Source organism: Rousettus aegyptiacus, unplaced genomic scaffold, assembly GCF_014176215.1.
Source record: "Rousettus aegyptiacus isolate mRouAeg1 unplaced genomic scaffold, mRouAeg1.p scaffold_m13_p_7, whole genome shotgun sequence".
NCBI lineage: Eukaryota > Metazoa > Chordata > Mammalia > Chiroptera > Pteropodidae > Rousettus > Rousettus aegyptiacus.
This window is the reverse complement of record NW_023416310.1, coordinates 546,329-563,695: the sequence shown is the minus strand read 5'-3', so window position 1 is coordinate 563,695 and position 17,367 is coordinate 546,329. Positions and strand designations below refer to the sequence as shown.

At 59.6% G+C, this 17,367-nt stretch overlaps 1 protein-coding gene across 9 annotated transcripts in view; it reads left to right on the top strand.

The window, feature by feature from the left end:
* The window catches only part of MYT1L (myelin transcription factor 1 like), a 293,631-nt gene that overhangs the window by 242,626 nt on the left and 33,638 nt on the right, over positions 1–17,367 (top strand). For 7 of the 9 annotated variants that reach the window (XM_036224409.1, XM_036224411.1, XM_036224412.1 and 4 more), the window contains 4 exons: positions 1,741–1,977; positions 3,538–3,659; positions 4,008–4,070; positions 4,528–4,596. In XM_036224409.1, the coding sequence (XP_036080302.1) occupies positions 1,741–1,977; positions 3,538–3,659; positions 4,008–4,070; positions 4,528–4,596 (491 nt within the window). The remainder of the gene's footprint in view (positions 1–1,740; positions 1,978–3,537; positions 3,660–4,007; positions 4,071–4,527; positions 4,597–17,367) is intronic. The other 2 variants (XM_036224413.1, XM_016155825.2) reach the window with 1 other exon arrangement.

Here is a 17,367-nt window from a genome sequence, read left to right as displayed (position 1 = left end):
CGCGACCCACGGGGCCTCAGGCGTTTCGAGCGGCTGCATGGAGGGTAGGGACCAAAAGAAGCCATGTGCTTGAGCCTTGAACACAGGAGGGCATCGGAAGGCAGGGCTGGCCCCTCACCAGGCCCCCGACAGGTCGCCAGGACTAGGGCGTGAGGAAAGTGAAAAGGACCGCTCGGTCACGCGGTGACAGCGGCCGTCGTTAGCTCGCAAACATTGCAGGAGCCGAAACGAGGCGCAGTGTTTACGGTGGCTCTGTAAGTTCGATTTTTCTTGCCCGTGGACTCAGCTCACACTGAGGCTGTAGCAGAGAGCCGCCCGGCGAGGCCACGAGGTGGCCGCGGATGCAGCCGGTGGTCGCAGAGGGCACGTGAGCAGGCAGATGTGCTCGACGCCTCCTCCCCAGGAAACTAGGGTCTCCGCACTCCCCAGGGCTGCTGGGCCGTGCACTGTACCTCGCAGCCTCACAGTAGTTGTTATAAACAAGTGTAATTTGTACGAAGGGAGAAAGATCAGCGCTTTCATGAGCGGCACATGCATTTTTTTCTGTTAATGTGTTTATTCCTAGATTTGGGGGAAGCATTGGGCATGCAATTTCCATGGTGATCAAGGCTGCTAGGTGAGAGGCTAGCATGCGAGAGCTTCTGTAGCAAGAAATATAAGACCTTAACCCCTTCCAGTTTTCTTCACTTTGTGAAAATTAAACCCAGCATTTTGAAGGCTAAATTAACATGCATGCCGGACATCAGCAGTGCACTCTGGCAAGAGTCCAGGCACATGACGCCGTGACCCTCACGGACGGGCATCCTCCGGGCGCCTGTCCCCGCTGTCACGCCGGCTCCGAAATTCCATTTCTGCTCCAGAGAGTGTAACTCTGGGACAAAACGCAGGATTATCGGGATATTTTGATTTTTCGTCTTCTCTCCTTCACACGTCCTTCTTCTCCCCCTCCTGAGAGGCAAGCTCTGAAGAATTCTTGATCTGTTTCAAAGCATCTTCAAAAACAGAAAAAGGAACTCGCCCTGGACCTCTTTGTTTCTCTAAGCCCGCTGACGAAACGCGGGTTTGCGGGGGCTCAGAAGGTCAGACCGTGGCCGCCCGGATGCGGTGCCCCTCCCCCTCTGAAGCTCTCTTCGGCGCGGGGGCTCCGGGCGGGAAAGTAAACCCCCGCACCCTCCCCCCCACCCGCCTCAGGCATGCTTTCTTCCTCTCCGCAACCTGCAGAATTGAGTGTTGATGGAACCGAAGGAGAATTTTTAACTATTTGTCCATTTTAAGTGTATATAACTTTAAACATACATTTATATTCTGTACACATTCACACACATTATAATTCTGATCTCTTCGTAGGTATTTGAACTGGAGTGGAATTGAAATTAGGCATATGTTTGATTTTCTTCTGGTCAGGCTTATTTCCAGAAGCAGAGATGGATTGGGGGGAAAAGAAAGATATAGATAGCTAATAGATGTGATAGACAGATGACAGGTGAGGATAGGTGAGTGGAGACGGAGAAATAAGACAGGTAGAAGGCGGAGGACAGAAGGTGAGCAGATCAGCGGGGGAGCTTTACAGGCGCTCACTGCTAAGCCCGGGGCAGCAGAGCAGACGGCGGGCGCCCCCGCTCCCCGGGGCCTGGGCGCGTGGCTGCCATGCAGGCTTCCCCGTGCGGACCCCGGCTGGCCAGAGGCGAGGCCGCCGTCCGGGGGAGGGAGCCCCGGGTTACCGTGTCCTTCTGCCCACAGAACCCTGACATGGAGGTGGACGAGAACGGGACCCTGGACCTGAGCATGAACAAGCAGAGGCCGCGGGAAGGCTGCTGCCCCATCCTGACGCCGCTGGAGCCCATGTCCCCGCAGCAGCAGGCGGTGATGAGCAGCCGCTGCTTCCAGCTGAGCGAGGGCGACTGCTGGGACCTGCCCGTGGACTACACCAAGATGAAGCCGCGCCGGGCAGACGAGGACGACCCCAAGGAGATTACCGTACGTCCTGCGCCGCGAGCCGCCTCGGGCCCCTCGCCGTCCGGAGGTGGTGCCCGCTGGGACAAAGTGCCGCTGGCACTCACACTGAGAGGAAATGTCTTTCCTCTTCCAACACGGCCTTTAGCTGACGAGGGCTCAGGATACGTTTATTTTTGACCCAGAGGAGACTTGTGACTAGCATTGATCTGGTGAAACCATTGCCTTTTTTAAATGGCGACTTTTATTTTCTAAACAAGTGTGTCCTTACAATGATTTCTCTAAGAACATGTGTGAACAGCATACCAGTCCGTTCCCCTGGGTGACATGTCGCTTTATGCAGGGTCTTCCTTGCAGGTAGAGAATTATAATGAGAGTTTCAGATGCATAAATGGCTAGCTGTGTGCTGATCGCCAGTTCTTTGAGGCTAAGGACTGTCTGTTCTCTCAAAAACGTCAGAGTGCATCGATGAACATGGCCACCTACGTCTCTGTCGACTACAGTCTCCCCAAAACACCTGTGTCGAGAACGGATTTTTAAAGTGGTTAAAATTTTCAAATTCCAGTTATTTAAATAGTTATAATATCCTTTAGACTAAGGACAGAAACAAGGAAAAATTTGTTCTTTATTGGACTGAGCTTTTCTCCAGTGCTTAATTATGAAGATTATGACATCTCTGTTCACTGAGAAATAAAGCCTTTTTCGAATACGGTGGGGAGACCACCATCAAAGCAGTAGTATCGTACAGAAACGAGGAGGTGGAGAAAGAGGGGAACATTCGCTATCGTACGAACTGGCAGGGAAGGCACCTGTTTATAAGGCCATTCCCTCCTAAAGCCTGTTATCTTTATCCTTCAAGTTGATTTAAGTATCCACGCCTCGTAAGAGAGAACAGAATCCCAGTGTTAAATTGTTATGACCAAATAAGCCTGGTCGTTGGATCTCCGGATTTATTTTAGTTAATAGTAAGCCTCATACGCCGACAGGCGTGTTGTGCTCACGGAGTGTCGGACGTGCGGACGGCCGTGCCCGTGAAGCGCGCTTGTGCAACACCGCCATCTGCAGGAATTCGCAGATCCCTGCAGTGGGGCCCACGCTCCTGAAAGAGAAAATGCTGCCAGGGAACAATTCAAAGCTGAGCGTTAGTCTGCGTTGGTCTCCCCGGGCCTCGCCTGGGAGGCGCGCCCGGAGGCTAGCGAGCTGCGGCCGGTGAGGCCGCTCTGGGGGACTCTGGGCCCGCGTGTGGGCTGCGCCGGCGAGGGTGGGTGGCGGTGGCAGGAGGGGGCTCTGGGCGGGAAGGCCCCGCGCCGAGGTCCTCGCCGGTGCCAGCCGCCCCTCCGTGCCTCTCACGGGTGTGGCAGCGGGCGCTGAGCGAGGCCCTGCCTGCCGGTGACCAGGTACAGGGCAGAGGCTCAGAGCAGGCGACGACGTCTCAGGGTCCCGCACAGAAGCGGGGTCCCCTGTGAGCCGATCGGGCGCGCGTGGTCTGGACATGGACACAGCGTGACCGCGGGGCCTCCTCGGCCTCCAGCCTGCGGGGGGAGCTCGCATTGGCGTGGCCCTGAAGCCGTGTTTTGCCTGCAGCCAGAAGACTTGGACCCATTCCAGGAAGCTCTGGAGGAAAGGAGGTACCCAGGGGAGGTGACCATCCCGAGCCCCAAGCCCAAGTACCCGCCGTGCAAGGAGAGCAAGAAGGACCTGATAACGTAAGCATGCGCGAGGGGGCGCGGTCGCTCCTTCCACCCCCCTTTCTTTGGCTTATTTTAAAAAACCGACCTGTATATGCCTTGCCGTTTGAGCATGTGACATTCGCAGCATACAGATGTCTCCGGCTGCCGGCCCCGCAGGGACAGGCCGCTGTGGGCGCGCGCCGCGGGCGCACCGTGCGGCGCAGATGCCGGTCTCATCGAACCCCGTGCATTTCGCAGCTTCTCTTCAGGGCGCTTAAACCCCTTGCAGACATTGCAGCTAAACTGGAAACAATGAAACTTTTTTACAAAGTTCTTTTAAACATACTTACGATTTTGGCTGTTTTTGTTTTTGTTTGGTGGCAGATGTCCAACACCAAGGTGTGATGGGAGTGGTCATGTGACTGGTAATTACGCCTCACATAGAAGGTGTGACTTCATTTTTCTCATGGTGGATTCTGTCTTTTCAATTTATTGTTTTCAGCTTACCTCAACAATGCTGTCGAAGTAAACACGTTGAACTATGTGTCAACCCTCTAAGTGCTGTATGTTGACCTTCGGAAGCGTGCTAATTCGTGCGTCGTATGATGTGTTTTATTTTCAAACCAACCATCTAAATTTGGAAAATTCTTTACAAACATCTCAAGCAAAGAGTGCAAATATTTTTATCTTGTTCTTTTAAAGATGATTTATCAACAGACCTGCTTTTTAAAATTTACATGTAAACACATGCAGAGTTTATTATACAAAAAAAAAATTCAATATACAGCACTTGCCCCATCGCTTTTCTGCATTAAACTTTTTAATTTCGATTTTATGTCGTGTTCGTTCGGGAGCGCAAGCCGCTGTGAGGGGCTACTCACCCGCTCTCCGGCCTGTCTTACAGTCTGTCCGGCTGCCCCCTGGCTGACAAGAGCATTCGAAGTATGCTGGCCACCAGCTCCCAAGAACTCAAGTAAGACTGAACGGAAGTCGTGCTCTTTTTAAAACCTGTGTGCTTAGTCCGAGCAAAAAGGACGTGTCGTTTGCGAGGTGTGCGCACGCAGCCTCACGAGGCGCACGCGGCTGGGGCGCAGGGTCGTGGCCACTTTCCCGGAGACCCCGACTGCGTCTCCCATTCTCGCGCTCCTCTAGTCTCCTTGTAGCATGTCCTTTCTAGCTTGAATTTTCCAAAGCATGAGTATTGTCTCTCCAGACGTGCAGGCTCACGGCAGGGAAGTTTGCAGAGACACGCAGACTTCGATGAAATGATTGTAACTTAAAAGGTCAAAACTTGATGTTTGGTGATTATAATGTAAAAAGTTGAAAATCAGCATTTTGAAAGCCAGCAGTTAATGATTCTTTAAAACGTGGATGTTTAAGTAGCACTGTGACAAAAAGCTACCACGTTAATAGTCGATCCCTCAGGGACCCTGTGGTTGTGGCTGTGGACACCTTCGAGGGCAGAGGTCACTCGCCCACATGCAGACACGCGCCCCTGACCCTGTGGCTGCCCTCCTCTGTGCGCATCATCGAGTCCATATTTGAAGCATGAATCTGGCCACCTGCATTAGTGCCTCCGACAAGGTGTGTCTCCTTCACATGACTTGCGATGGACCACACTTAGCGCCCGGACAGGTCCGGGGCGGTCAGCACGGGTCATAGGAAGTGTGCGAAGCCTTCGGGGCTCGAGTCAGGGCACGCCGGGGCTCATGTCGGAGAGGCCAGACTTGAGGGGGCTCCACCGCGCGGTGAGAACCGAGGGCCAGAATGGCCGGTTTTGACGACGGGGCTTGTGGCACTGTCCCTGCGGCACCGGGCTCGGCTTCCGTTTTGTTTGGATTCACTACCGCTGCAGAAGAAATGCCGTTTCCAGACGCCGTTCGCCTCCTTTTCCGAGGGCCCGCGCCCCGGCCCCTGAGCCCTCGCGACCGCCCCGGCCGTCACGGAGCAGGGCTGTGTCTCACGCGTGTCGTTTCTTGCAGGACCCCTGCCCAAGGCCCTAGTGCCATAGACCACCTGCTCACGTTCAGTGACCTCCTGAGCTAGTCCCGCGGCCAGACTGGGCGCATTCTCCGTGGCGCGCACACACCTGGAGGGCGTGCTCGCGCGTAGCCACCGTAAAGCCCGTAGCGTCGCGACACAGGGCCCCGTGGACCGCGAGCCCGTAGAGCCTCGCAGTGGACACAGTTGCCAGAACGGCTCCACCTTCTTGGCTGCGGCATCTTGTCCATGGCCTGAGACCACGTGCCCCTCACGGTGGAAACGCGGTTCACTGCGCTCGGACCTCGGCGACGCGTCGGAACACGGCGGCGGTCCTCTGCCCGTCTGGACGGAGCGCGTCACATGCCGCGGCGACGCCCTCGTGGCTCGTGTCCCACACGGCCTCTGGGCGGTCAGTGCGCCAGCCCCCCGAGGCCAGACTCGTTCTCTGCCGGGGGCCGCAGACGGGGGGCGCGCCCGTGACGCCCCCGTTGCTCCGAGGGCCCAGCAGCGCTCCCCAGGGTCAGCGCCGGCTCCTCCTCCCCTTCCGTCCTGGGAGCGGGCATGGTGTCCGGCCTGCACGGCCCCTCACCTTCCAGAGGGCGGCGCCTTCTCCTAACTCGGGCTGATCTAAAAGCCACACTCGTTTCTAAACTCATCTTCGCAACAAGGAGACCCCATTCTGACTGACCCTTTCTTAGGATTTAAACAACCAGTTTTCTGAAATGGTTCATTTTTATATAGGATCTTCAAAACTAGAATTTCAATTAAATGTATACAGTCAAAAGTCTACTATTGAAATGACCGGCTTGTACTCAACGATGCCGCTTCGGGCCAGGGAAAAAGGCAGGTCACCACGCTCTCTCCTTGCGCCTTTTGATAATGGCGCTTCTCCACCCATCCCTTTGTGTCTGAGTCACAAGGTCTGTCGAATGGAGCATGGACTGACCCTTCTGATATCAATCCCTTTCCACTAGATCGTTCTCCACGTGTCTTTTTAAAAGCTCCGGTCAGCCCGCTGCCGCGGCCCCCTGTCTGATTAGAAGCGAAGCCACACTGCTCGCGTGAGGCGGGCAAGCTCCGCTTCGCAAGGACGCGTGAGGAAGTGGGTCCAGTGACCGCAGAAATGTTGCTCTCTTCTGCCTCTGCTGAGGAATGGAATCTTCTGGAACTATTTCTCTTGTCCCTTCTAACGCTGACTTTTGGTCACTAGTTGGTCACTATCAGGATATCCATGATCATGGACAGACCAGTTTTGCCAGATAAACTCTGGGTCTTGGACCCTCAAATCTCTTACACCTCCTGAGATGACACTTAGCTCAGTTCTGATCCACAGCAACACATCTGGGGTGCTTCGTGTCTGATTATGTGCGATATGTGACCTGAGCGCGTGTTACAATGTCACACGTCCCTGCGTAGCGTGCAGACTCCGGAGCTCCTGCTCTCCGGCTCCGCGTCTGCCTGACGGGGGACACGCAGCTGGGCGGCCCCGTGCTGCGGCAGGACGGAGCCCGGGGAAGGAGCAGGAGGCCGGCGGGGGTCGTGCAGGTCAGAGGCCCCCAGCCTCGGGGACCCACTCACACCCACGCCTAGCATGCTGCCCGAGCGCCCCACGAACCTGACGCGGTGTGCTGTGAGGGTCTGGCCGTGACCTTCGCTGAGAGCCTGGGCTGAAAAACGATCAGCCCGCTCTTCTTGTTGGGGTGGAAATTCTGCTTAACGGGAGCTCTGATCTTGAAAGGAAGTTCCTTCTCTTAAAATTCCATCTGTTGAAACTATGCGAAATTAGTGACTTGAAGAGCTCGCGAATCGCCTGTCATCCTCGTTGGCCTTTTTCTTAAGAAGCCACCCCCTCCCATCCAGTGAATCCTTCTCCGACTTCCAGAAGCCGCTGTGTGCTCAGCTGCAGGCGTGGGGGCTGAGCCCAATCTAAACTGATTGTGATCAGAGGCCACTGGCTCTAAAAATGTGCCCGGACTGGCCCCCATCAGGACCTGCAACTCCGGTTCCTGCCCTGAGGGCAGCTCCCTGCAGGGGGGAAGTGGCAGGGGACTGGCTCGGAGGGGGCGGGTCGCGCTCGGGCTTTGGGCTCTGTCCTGTGGAACGGCCTGGCGTGTGTTCCAGTGTAGAGGACTTTCCCTTGCGTATCCCACACACCTTCTCACGAACCTGCTACATCCATTTCAAAATAAACGAATCGAAGAATTAGAATTCTGACCGTAGGCCAAGATCCTCCTTTCCTCCAAAGGCTCCTTCTTCCTGCCGTCTGCGGGGCTTCCCTCCCCAGCGGTGGTGCGGGGGCGGGGAGGCCGCGTCCGAGGGCCTAGCGGGGCTTCGCTCACCCTGCAGCTTCTCGTTTTGGGGCGGGCGGCACAGCCCCTTGTGCGGGTCTCGGCAATGACCTCGCTGCCCTTGTGGTTTGCAGTAGCAAATGCACCGGACCTCGCGCTTCCCAGCTGCCCTCGCCTGAGCCGGCGCTGTGTTTCCAGCGGGGCACCTTACGCACTGTCCCCCAGAGCCCTCACGGGGGGCGGGCCGGGCCCGGTGCTGGCTGGACTGCAGGCCGCGTAGTGGCAGGTGTTCCCTGAGGTCTGCTAAGTGCACTTGTCCTTGCCCAGGCTGGAACCTGGCCCTCCGTTGAGATTTCAGCATCTGTAAAACGTCACAACTGCGCACAACAACATTTTTTTTTAAGCACCCTAAGAAACGCAGCTTGCTGCAGAGAGGCTTCTAACTTAAGAAGGGCCAGTTTACAGTAAGCTCGAGCCAGGAAGGAGCGCTCGGCGCACGTGGCGAGGAGTTTGAGGGTGGCCGCGGCCGCACTCGCCCAGGTCCAGGCTCCCTGAGCCTCTGTCTCTGTTTCTGGAGCACCCCACGCTGCAGCCAGCGGCCCAGCGCGCACCCCAAGGCCGGCCAGCCAGCCGTGCCCGGGCTCCGAGTGGCCGTGGGGACTGGGCCCCGCCCGCCCCGGCCTGGCTGTGACGTCCTGGGGGGCACGCTGTGTCAGTCCACCCCAGCTACGGCTCGTCCCCCCATCTCCTCCTCCTCCCCCGAGTGCCCAGCGTGGGACCCAGGCTGCCGAGTGTCGCTGCCCTGCCCCAAACTGTTCCCACGCACAACCCGACCAAGAACTAACGCGTGAAAAGCGTGCCCAGTCTGCACGACGGGGGCGTCGGCGCTTGGCAGACGCGCCTGGGGAGGGCTCCCGCGGCGTGTGGGCGCCGCGCAGGCGTGTGTGTCATTTGCCGTGCCCCCCCCGCCCCCCACCCCTCGTCTTCCAGGTTCGATGCAGGCCACAGAGCCCAGCCCGAGACTTCGGGGAGCAGGCTCAGACGCAGGGCGTGCGTTTAGGGACCAGGCCTCAGGTCCGTGCGGACAGCTTCTCTGCTGTGCGGCACACCACGGCCTCTGCGGCCGGGGACCTGGGACCCTCCGTGCCTCGGCTTCCTCCCCCGAAACGGGCCGTCCTGGCTCCAGGCCCATGGCGGGCGGTCGGTAGGTGTGTGGGGTCCACGTGCGGAAGCCCCATAGCGCTGCTCCCATCACCGGGCCTCGTGAAAGCAGTCCGCAGCACCGAACGAAGGAGAGCGTCAGAGTTAACGTGACGTCACGGAAGGACTTCACCTGTCACCTTGTGAGGCGTCCCTAACACAGAGACTTTGATCCACTTCGCAGTCTTGGAGCTTCTGCATTTGGAGGACTTTACACCAAGTCCTTTAACTAAAAGGGGAACCCAACAGAGCCGAGGTGTGGCCGCCGCCGCCGCTCCCGGCCGAATGTGTGGGGACCCGCCGCAGGCCCCTGGCTGTGCCCGCTGGCTCCCCGACGCCCTGCCCAGTGCGTGGTGTCGCGGTTTGGGGTGAGCATCGTTCTGTGCACACGTCACAGCCGCCCCGGCCCCCCGAGCGTCCCCAGCCGCCATTCACAGCATGGCTCTGGTGAGAGGGACAAGCTGGAACCCCCGAGCCGTGTCCTTTCCAGGGGATGGCGCCAGCCACGAGAGGACATCACCCGGGAAAGCGCAAACAGAGCCGTTTCATTCTGCCGCTCGTTTCTAAAACACGTCATCCGCACCCGGAGATGAGACAGTTCCAGCCCCGAGGGCAGACGGAAAAGAAACGCCGGTTCTATCCAGAGCGTCCTTGGACGGGGACAGAGAGGAAGTGAGGTCCCGAGGGCTCAGGGCAGCTGTCTGGTCACTGGGCTCGGTGTGGGAGGCGGCTGGAGCTGGCCCAGCCTGGGGTAGCAGGGGAGGTCACAGGGCAGGCAGCGGCCGCAGGTCCTGGGCACAGTGAGAGTCAGCCCAGACCGGACATGTCCTGGGGCCTTGGTCCTGAAGCCCCGCTGTGGCCTGGGAGGGCCAGGGTCTGGAGACCCGACAGGAGGAGAGGGAAGGCTGCAGGGGGGCCTCGCAGGGAGACAGGCCCAGGGACAGGAGCACAGTGGGACTGGGAGGGGTCGGGGCGTGGGAGGGGTCAGGGGCGTGGATGCTGTGCGCGCCGCGGACAGGGCGGCGTCTGAGTGGGGCTTGGCGTCCCGGGTGCAGTCGGGGAGCACAGGGGGCCGGGGACTCGGCCCCGCGGGCGCTCAGCAGCAGCCGCCCCGGCGCGTGGTCTTCACCTGCTCACGGACATGGACCCTCAAGTCATCCCCGATACGACACCGCCCGTCCTCATCGAAGCTAACCCAGTGTGGCGGCTGTAGATCTGAGTCCCCACCGCAGCCGGCCCCGCCCCTGAGTGAGCCAGTCTCCTGAGGAGCTTCCGGACCGTTCCACGAGCCGTGCGCGCAGGAAGTGCGGCCCATGCCGCGGCGAAGCGGGCGTTCGCTCGGCCCCGCAGGCCGCCACGCTGGCCGCCTTCCCGGCCCCACTCACGTGTCTGCAGATACGACGATCCACACGAGCCCTTCACAGCGCTCGGCTGGACCACACAGTGTTTGCACGTGGGGCGGGAGCCCCGGTCCCTCTGCGGAGTGGGGGGCGCGCCTCACTCAGAGCTGGCGTGGAGACTTTTACCTGTTTCATTCCGACCAGTTTGGGGAACGTTGCAAACGGGAACAGAGGCGCGAGGCGGTGGCATCTGTGGACCATGCGGAGCCTCTGCGCCCCTCACTAGGGGTGACGTTTACCAGACCCCGGACGGTACTGAGTCCCCAACGGATTCCAAACGAAAACACAGGGCGCCACCTCTTCACAGCCTAAATGTCACGTCCTCCACAGACTCGCTACGGTTGTCCTTTGAATAAACCTATTTTTTAACTTCTGGATCAGGTACTTCCTTTGTCAGAAATACAGCATAGTCGATGCATATGATCAAAAATGTTTTCCTTACAATTGTAAGTACAGCCGTTTGAGAGTTACTCTAAATACCCAGACACGTGTGCAAGTGTGCACGATTAATGTGTGCACGTGTGTGTATGATTAATGTGTGCATGCGTGTGCACATATGATCAATGTGTGCGCACATGTGTGCATGCATGATTAATGCGTGCACGTGTGTATGATTGATGTGTGCACGGTGTGTGCATGATTAATGTGTGCACGTGTGTGCGCATGTATGATTAATGTGTGCACGTGTGTATGATTAATGTGTGCACGTGTGTGCGTGTATGATTGATGTGCATGTGTGTGCATGCATGATTTATGTGTGTGCGTGTGTGCATGCATGATTAATGCATGCACGTGTGTGTGCGTGTGTGAGTGATGCGTGCACGTGTGTGCGTGTGTGAGTAATGCATGCACGTGTGATTAATGTGTGCATGCGTGTGTGGATGCATGATTAACGCGTGCACGTGTGTGCACATGTATGCTTAATTGTGTGTGTGCGTGCGTATGATTAATGTGTACACGTGTATGTACGATTAATGTGTGCACACGTGTGCGTGCATGTGAGTAATGCGTGCACATGTGTGCGTGTGTTGTTGTCACCTGTGCCAGGCCGGGATCAGCGGGCGACATGTCTCCTTCCTTGGAACAGGCTGAATGGCCTTTGCTCCTTCATGTGCCCATCAGGCCTCTCCTGATTACTGGGCGTCTGGGGCCAGTCTCCTGTCGTTCTCGGCTCCTCCGGGGTGACTTGGAGGTGTGACCCCCCTCCACGCGGTGGGCAGCACGCTGTCGGGCCAGCTCCCGGGGGGCAGCGTCCGGCTGGCGAGCGCTGGGTCACACGGGGCTTCGGATGTGCATTCGAGGTTCGGTGCCGGCAAGCGCTTCACTAACTCACAGTTCCCTGGAGCAGCATGAACGAAACTGGAAGTAGATGCTCCCTTGGGGGAGCTGTCGGCCAGGACTCGGGGGGCGATTTCTCCCTGGCAGTGGCAGGAGCGAGAATCTTTCTCTCGGGGGCCGGACGGGGCCGCCGAGAACCTTAGACTCCGTTCGTGCCGTTCTTGACGAGTTTTACCACATTCTGGTAACTATTCAGGGTGCTTTTTTGGATGACCAAAAAGTTTATGGTTATTTTAAGCCTTTGGGTCCTCAACGGTTTCGTTGCCGCCGAGCCATTGACAAACAGGTCCGTCCCCTTTGTCTGTGTGTACGTACATGTGCGCGTATGTGCTTTCTGTCTAGGGCCAGCTGTAGACAGGTCGAATCGGGATGTGATGTAGGCTTCGCAGGGGGCATTGTCAGGACTTCTGTGTCGCACAGAAACCTCTCCGTGTGGGGCAAGGAGGGCAGCATTCGGTAAGTCAGCGGAGCAGCTCACCTAGGCTTTTTTTTTTTAAAGAATCAACGTCATGACTTTCAAATGTGTACAGAAATGCAAATTGATTAATTAGGGGTCACCAAAGGAAGATCCTAAGGCCGCCTTCCTTGGCGACTAGATAAACCGGCCTGGAGTTAGCAGACACCTTGTTAACGCCTGGGCGTGCGGTTGCCGGGCGCCCGCTCGCCGTCAGACTGTGCGCATTTCCCGGCCACGCCTGCTGTGTCCTTGCTCGCCCACCTGCAGAGCCAGGCCGCTCGGCTCTTCCCTCGTCCCAGCAGCGTTAGGCCCGAGTTCTGAAGGAGTCATTGTGATGCGCTTTCCGCAGCCTGGGGTTGATGTGGGCGGCTTGCTCTGGCTGATTTGCACCCTCGGCCAGCAGAGAGCAGCCCCGCCGTACCTTCCGGGCTCAAGGACACAGGGCCGGAGCCTCTGACGCACCCCCGCGGGGCAGGGTCCCCGCACAGGAGTGTGGGTGTCAGTTTCCTGTCTCCCTGGCTCCCATTCTTCACCCTCCTGCGGCCGACGGCCTTAAACGCGCGTTCAGTCTGTCACCGTGAAAAGGCACGAGGCTGCAGAGCCGCCTGTGAGGGCTCCTGCGCCCTCGCGCCCAGGGGCTGATGTGCCCTTAAGACGAGGAAGTTTTAAGTGGCTTTTGGGAAAAGAAACTAATGGAAGCTAAAAAACTTGAGAAAGTAGGAAAAAATTATTTGTAACTTCATCTCTCCAAAGACATATTAACGTTTTTATGACTCACGATCCATCTGTGATCCCGAAGCCTGTTGTGTTTGACGTGTGGGTTACGTCATCTCATTGCTGATGGCTGAGTGGTATTTCTGGGGCTGGGGCTTCTGTAGCTTCCATCCCAACAAATAGCAAGAACCCAGCCCCAGCCCCAGGCGTCCGGGGGGTGGCGCACAGCCCCCCGCCGGGCCGCTTGCTCTGTGCGCTGGGCTGAGGGCGCTGGATCCAGACGTGAAGTGCAGTGCAGCGTGACGTCATCCTCACGCATGTCATTTATTGTATGAAATTAAAACAAGGGTCCTTCCCGGGGCTTCGGAGGAGCAGGCCGAGGCCCCCCGCGGCTCGCCGTGGTCTGCGCGCGGACCCGTCGTCGGCAGTCTGGGTGCCGGCGAGCAGCACGCGCCAGGCCCCGTCCTCCGCGGGCCGCCGACCCCGCACGCTGACAGGGACACCAGGGAGGCCAGGCCGAGCAGCAGGGAGAGGTTCCGGCACCCGAAGGCCGGCTGCGGGGGCTCCAATCCCCGAGGGGCTCACAGGGCATGTCTGGCATGTGCAGTGACCCTGCGGGAGCGGAACCCCGTTCCTCTGCACTGGGCTTCCTGGGCGGGCTGGGGCAGCGCCTCGGGGCCAGGCCGAGGGAGAGCTGGGCTCTCAGCAGCAGCGACCTGACTGCCCCCCCCCCCCGTCTGCTTCCTTTCAGAGCTGTGAGGACTGCCCAGGACTTGCGCATGGTCCCTCCAGCAAGGCTGGCGTGCTTGGGGGGCCCTGCCTCCTCGTGGGGGGGTGCCTCGACTTTGCCTCTAGGAAGAAGGAAAGGCCACACTCGTGGGTCTGCAGACTGTGTCACCTTGCGGCTGGGAGATGGCACAGGGGTCTTCACACACACACTTCCTAATCCTTTAAACAGCCACTTTACAGTTTACACATATTTTTTGGAACAGAAGTCACTGTGTGCCCTGCAGCCCACGCAGGGGCGGAGCCGGTGGCCCAGGCCAGGCGGGACTCCCACCTGGTCTTGCTGCCCGCGGCAGCTCCTGACCCAGGCCATGTGGTCACTGAGCGAGCAGCAGGGGCAGCGTGCGGTGCAGGGTGCAGGCCGGGAGCCGGGGCGGCGGCAGCGCCACCGTCTGGCGAGAGGCCCGCTGCCCTGGGCCGTGCCTGGCCCGCGCTCCCTCGCGGCACTTGGCGGGGCGGGGCCAGGGCCCTGCCGGTGCCAGTCAGAAGTCAGCGAGTTCGAAAACTGTAACCAGTCTGGACACAGCCGCGCAGGGCTGCGGTGGCGCGGGCCCCCGGCTCAGGGCTCGCTCCGCGGCAGGTCGTTGGTCCGCGCAGCCGAGGGTCGCAGACGCACCGGGAGGGGCAACGTGGGTCTCTCCGTGAAGCTCATCCCCGAAGTGAATTTCACCCGTTTGTGGACGGAAACGGGCCGCGTGCGCAGGGCTCCGGCACATGGAGCCGTCCCGGGCCCCGCCTGGCAGGCTCGCCCCTCCCGACGCGCCGGCCGGCTTGCGCCCCGTCCCAGGAGCCCCGAGCCCAGCGCCCGCGCCGTGGCCCCCACCCCCGGCGCCTGCAGTGGCTGTCGGGCCGAGGTTCTGGGTAGTCCCACGTGTCTGGCCAGCACACCCTCAGCGAGTGCGTTTTGGGGGCGGGGTGCGTCGGGCGAAAACGCGCCCCCACGGTTCACGGACTCCGAGGGAGCGTGCGCTAGGCCGCGGGTTCGCCGTTGGTGTCCGTTTGCTTTAAATGAAGTGCGCGGTGTTTTCAGCTTCGCTCTGCCGACTTAGCTCTGCTCCCGCCTATGGGGTCAGGGGCCCCCAGAACCCCCGGAGGGCGGGGCCCAGAGAGTTGGGGTGCGGGCGTGTGCCCCCTGCCCTAGGCATGGCACCTGGGACGTGCCTGACCTCACGAGGCAGTGAACAGGCCCGCAGCGAGTCTGAGCCACCACGGCCCACCCTGCGGCGGGGAGCTCCACCCTGGCGCGGGCGCGGCCTCCCGGTAAAAGGTCCCTGCAGGGTTTGCTCCATTCCAAGGCAACGGGAATTTGGGCCATTAGAATGCCAGGCTCTGCCGTTCATTCCCAAAGGATATCAAATGGAACCATTTTACAGCTAAGAAGAAATAATTCGCATTTGTGTTTGTCGGTTCACTGCCAGCATCTGGGACGTGTCCATCACTTGCTTGCTTTGGGACGTTGCTTTAAAATCTAGGGAGAGTATTGCAGTTGCATAACTGAGGACTCCTCAAGGACCTGGATGCATTTAAAAATCTCTGTGTTTCCGGAAATGTGACGTGAGGAAGGCGCGAGAGGAAGGCGGGGACCTCTCCCCGTGGGGCGACAGTGCGGGTGACCTCTGCCGGAGTCAGGGGCGCAGAGCAGCCCTCCCCGCGCCGGCCTGGCCCCCGCACGGGGCACTTTGAGCTGGAGCTTCACCTCGGCAGGCCCAGCCTCCACGGGGCCCGCGCCGGTGCCCAGCCGGCAGCTCATCAGGGAGGTTGAACGATTCCCGTCAGTAAGACGCTCGGACTCGCGCCTGGTGGGGGGGCCACGGGAGGTTCGGCAGCTAGGAGGCGGACAATTTTGGCGCCGGGGAAGTCGGGAAAAAGACGAAGGCGGTCAACACCGAAAGTCTGACCCAATTCTAGCAACGAATGAATGGAGTTACACTTCTCAGATCTGAAACTCCAGCAACCCAGCTCGAAATCTTGCAAAGATAAAAGATGCCACTTTCTTTGTACGTCTTCTCTCGTCTGATACGGCAGTTTCAAAATTCTGACATCAGTCTTACAAACCAAGTTCAGAATCTTCAAGCAGAACGTCCGTCAGCCCGTCGGACCCAGACCCCACCCGCCGATGCCAGCGGTCTGAATTCTGGCCGCCCCCAGGTGCCACGTCCCCACGGGCCTTTCTCCATCGTCGCTTTGTTTGTCGAGCTGCCTCGGGCTCCGCACCCTCCTCCGGCCTTTCTGGACGGCTCTGCTGTGAGGTGCGGACACAGAGGAGGCAGAGGCGCGTCACACTGCTGCGAGCTGTGGGGTCAGGACAGCGCTGGAGACAGGCGGAGTCCCCCCTTGTCCTCTCCCGCAGCTCAGGCGCCCGCCTCGCCGCCCACATCCTGTCTCGCCGGCGTCACTGTCCCCAGTCCCAGAGCACAGCGCCGCATCTCACGCAGGACCCGCCGTGCCGCCTCCTGCTGTGAGTCTCGGGATGGAGCTTCGCGTCGGTCAGCGCGGCTGCGACGCTCCCGCCACCGCGGACAGCGAGCTCAGCTTATGCCTCGAGCCCGTGACGCGCGGTCACAGCAGCGTCTCCCTGGCTGGCCCCCAGGTCCCTCGGCACCCTCCCCCGTCCCGCACGCAGCCGGCTCACTCCACGAGCCTCACACAAGCATCTGCTCTGTGAAGATCCTGCAGGTGGGCGTGCCCAGGACCAGCAGCTGCCCTCGGGGACGAGCAGCCGTGCGGCTGGCCAGCTGCGACAGAGGAGGGGGACGCAGGAGGGGGTCAGAGGCCCTCGGTCCCGGCCCTTTACACTCCCAGCCGAATGGCCCTTAGTAAGTCAATACTCCTAACACCAGCCTCTATGTAGGGAAAGTGACAGGAACATTGCACCCCACCTCCCAGGACTCCGGTGGGGTCATGCTGTGTCTCGTGACTGCTCTGTGCTGGCCGGTGGCAGCAGAGCAGGGGCCGAGGGTCACAGCCAGCGCACGGCAGGGGCGGGCGCTCGCCAGCCCCGTTCTGCAGGCGGAGGTGCCGCGTGACCCTCCACGGTCGCAAAGCAGCTCGCCGGCAAACGCGCCGGCCGGGCCGAGGCCGCTGCCGCCAGCAGCCGCGCAGACCAGGGCCCGGGCCTGTCGACAGTGCTCTGCTCCGCCTCTGGGCGCGAGGAGGACGCGTTCAGACCTGACGTCGCTTGATTCCCAGCTCCGCAAAGCAGGACTTCCTGGTGCGGCTTCGCTGTGCGCGTGGGCAACGCGTCAGCAGGTTCCAGAAGCCGAGGCCGTGTGTTCATAGCAGACTGTCCTGTCTCACACTGTCGTCTGTCGGTCCGCCTGGGACCCATCCCTGCCCTGTGTCCTCTGTGGACACTGTGTGACGCGTCAGAATCCTGACTGTCCCCTTCAGCAGCAGAGAGCTACAGCAGAGGGCAGGAGGAGCAGGCAGCCGGGCTTGCAGGAGCAGGCTTCCACGGACAGAGCGCGGCCAACGCGACCCCCGTGCGCAGGGGTCGTGCGACTTCTAAAAATGAGTGTTGCGCTTCAGTAAGAACTTCAGAGCCGCTCTGTGCAAAGACGAGATTTCAAGCCAACGCT